The sequence below is a fragment of the Mizuhopecten yessoensis genome, unplaced genomic scaffold (assembly GCF_002113885.1).
Source record: "Mizuhopecten yessoensis strain PY_sf001 unplaced genomic scaffold, ASM211388v2 scaffold2383, whole genome shotgun sequence".
Classification (NCBI taxonomy): domain Eukaryota; kingdom Metazoa; phylum Mollusca; class Bivalvia; order Pectinida; family Pectinidae; genus Mizuhopecten; species Mizuhopecten yessoensis.
This window is the reverse complement of record NW_018404519.1, coordinates 753,546-754,673: the sequence shown is the minus strand read 5'-3', so window position 1 is coordinate 754,673 and position 1,128 is coordinate 753,546. Positions and strand designations below refer to the sequence as shown.

At 35.0% G+C, this 1,128-nt stretch overlaps 1 protein-coding gene across 1 annotated transcript in view; it reads left to right on the top strand.

Moving 5' to 3' along the window:
* Positions 1-1,128, top strand: part of LOC110445860 — a 40,834-nt gene continuing 39,706 nt past the window's right edge. Inside the window, exon 1 of the mRNA XM_021490687.1 lies at positions 1-97. Coding sequence (XP_021346362.1) covers positions 1-97 — 97 coding nt within the window. The remainder of the gene's footprint in view (positions 98-1,128) is intronic.

The following is a 1,128-nucleotide window of genomic DNA, read 5'->3' as shown; positions in this document are numbered from 1 at the left end:
ATGTACGCCTTCGTTGGTTTCATACGCCTGGAGAATCTTCCTAACGCTTCATCGTATGTCGAAGTCCAGATGATGATGCTTCAGACATTCAATGACGGTTAGTATTTTTTTTTATCACAAATATATGTAACCTATTTCTTTTGTCACTTTCTAAAAAGCACATGTTTGCAAATACTAGCAACATCCTTTACGAATTCATATTGAATGCGATTAGAAATCTAGTCGTGGCCCAAACCGTGTTATAGAACTATTCGTACCTATCCCTTATATAACCGAGAATTCTCCTTCATTCTTTCTCTTGAATAATTAAGGACTGTCAATGAGAGGCTAGTATCATTCTTACAGTAGTGCGCTTCCCTTTGATATATGATAAAAAAAACTCATGTTGCATCTGACTTTTGATATTTGACATTCGAGGTGTAAGTTAATTTTTGGAATTCAGTTTTGATTATAAAAGTTTATTTGTAGAAAGTACTGGTTTAAGTAGTATAACAAAATAGTTTATTAGAACGTGTAATGTCATATTCGTTATGATTTTGTTTAGATTGTTTTAACAAAAGCGACTCGTTGATTTCATGAAATATAACTTGCTTTGGAATATAAGTACAGAAACCTCATTTAGCTAAAATCATGGTTTAAATAAAAACAGCATATCAAGTAAAAAAAAAAAGCAATCATCTGCAGTAATACTGTTCACAACTGTTTTCTCTTCTGTGTACTATTTAAACAATAACTGGTTGTCTGGATGTGATTATTGTTGATATAATTACATCCAGACAACCAGTTATTTTTTATATTTACATATTTTTCTTTTTTAAGACATATTCCTACAAAAACCATTTGCCCTGCCTCAAAATACATTTCAGGCGGCCATTTTATTTGTTAACATATTCCTACACCTGAAACAGGCAGTTGTAATTATAGTCGAGCAGTTGTAATTATAGCCTATTTAATTACACTTGCCCTCTAACACTGTTGTAATGGGACAGCGCAGGGGCAAATGTAAATATACTGATATGACATCCGAGTGCTGTGTATCTGTGGGTACACGTGTACTATTGCCAAATTGTCTCGGTGAACATTGGGTACAATAGACCCCCCCCCCCCCCCCCCCCCCCCCCCCCCCCC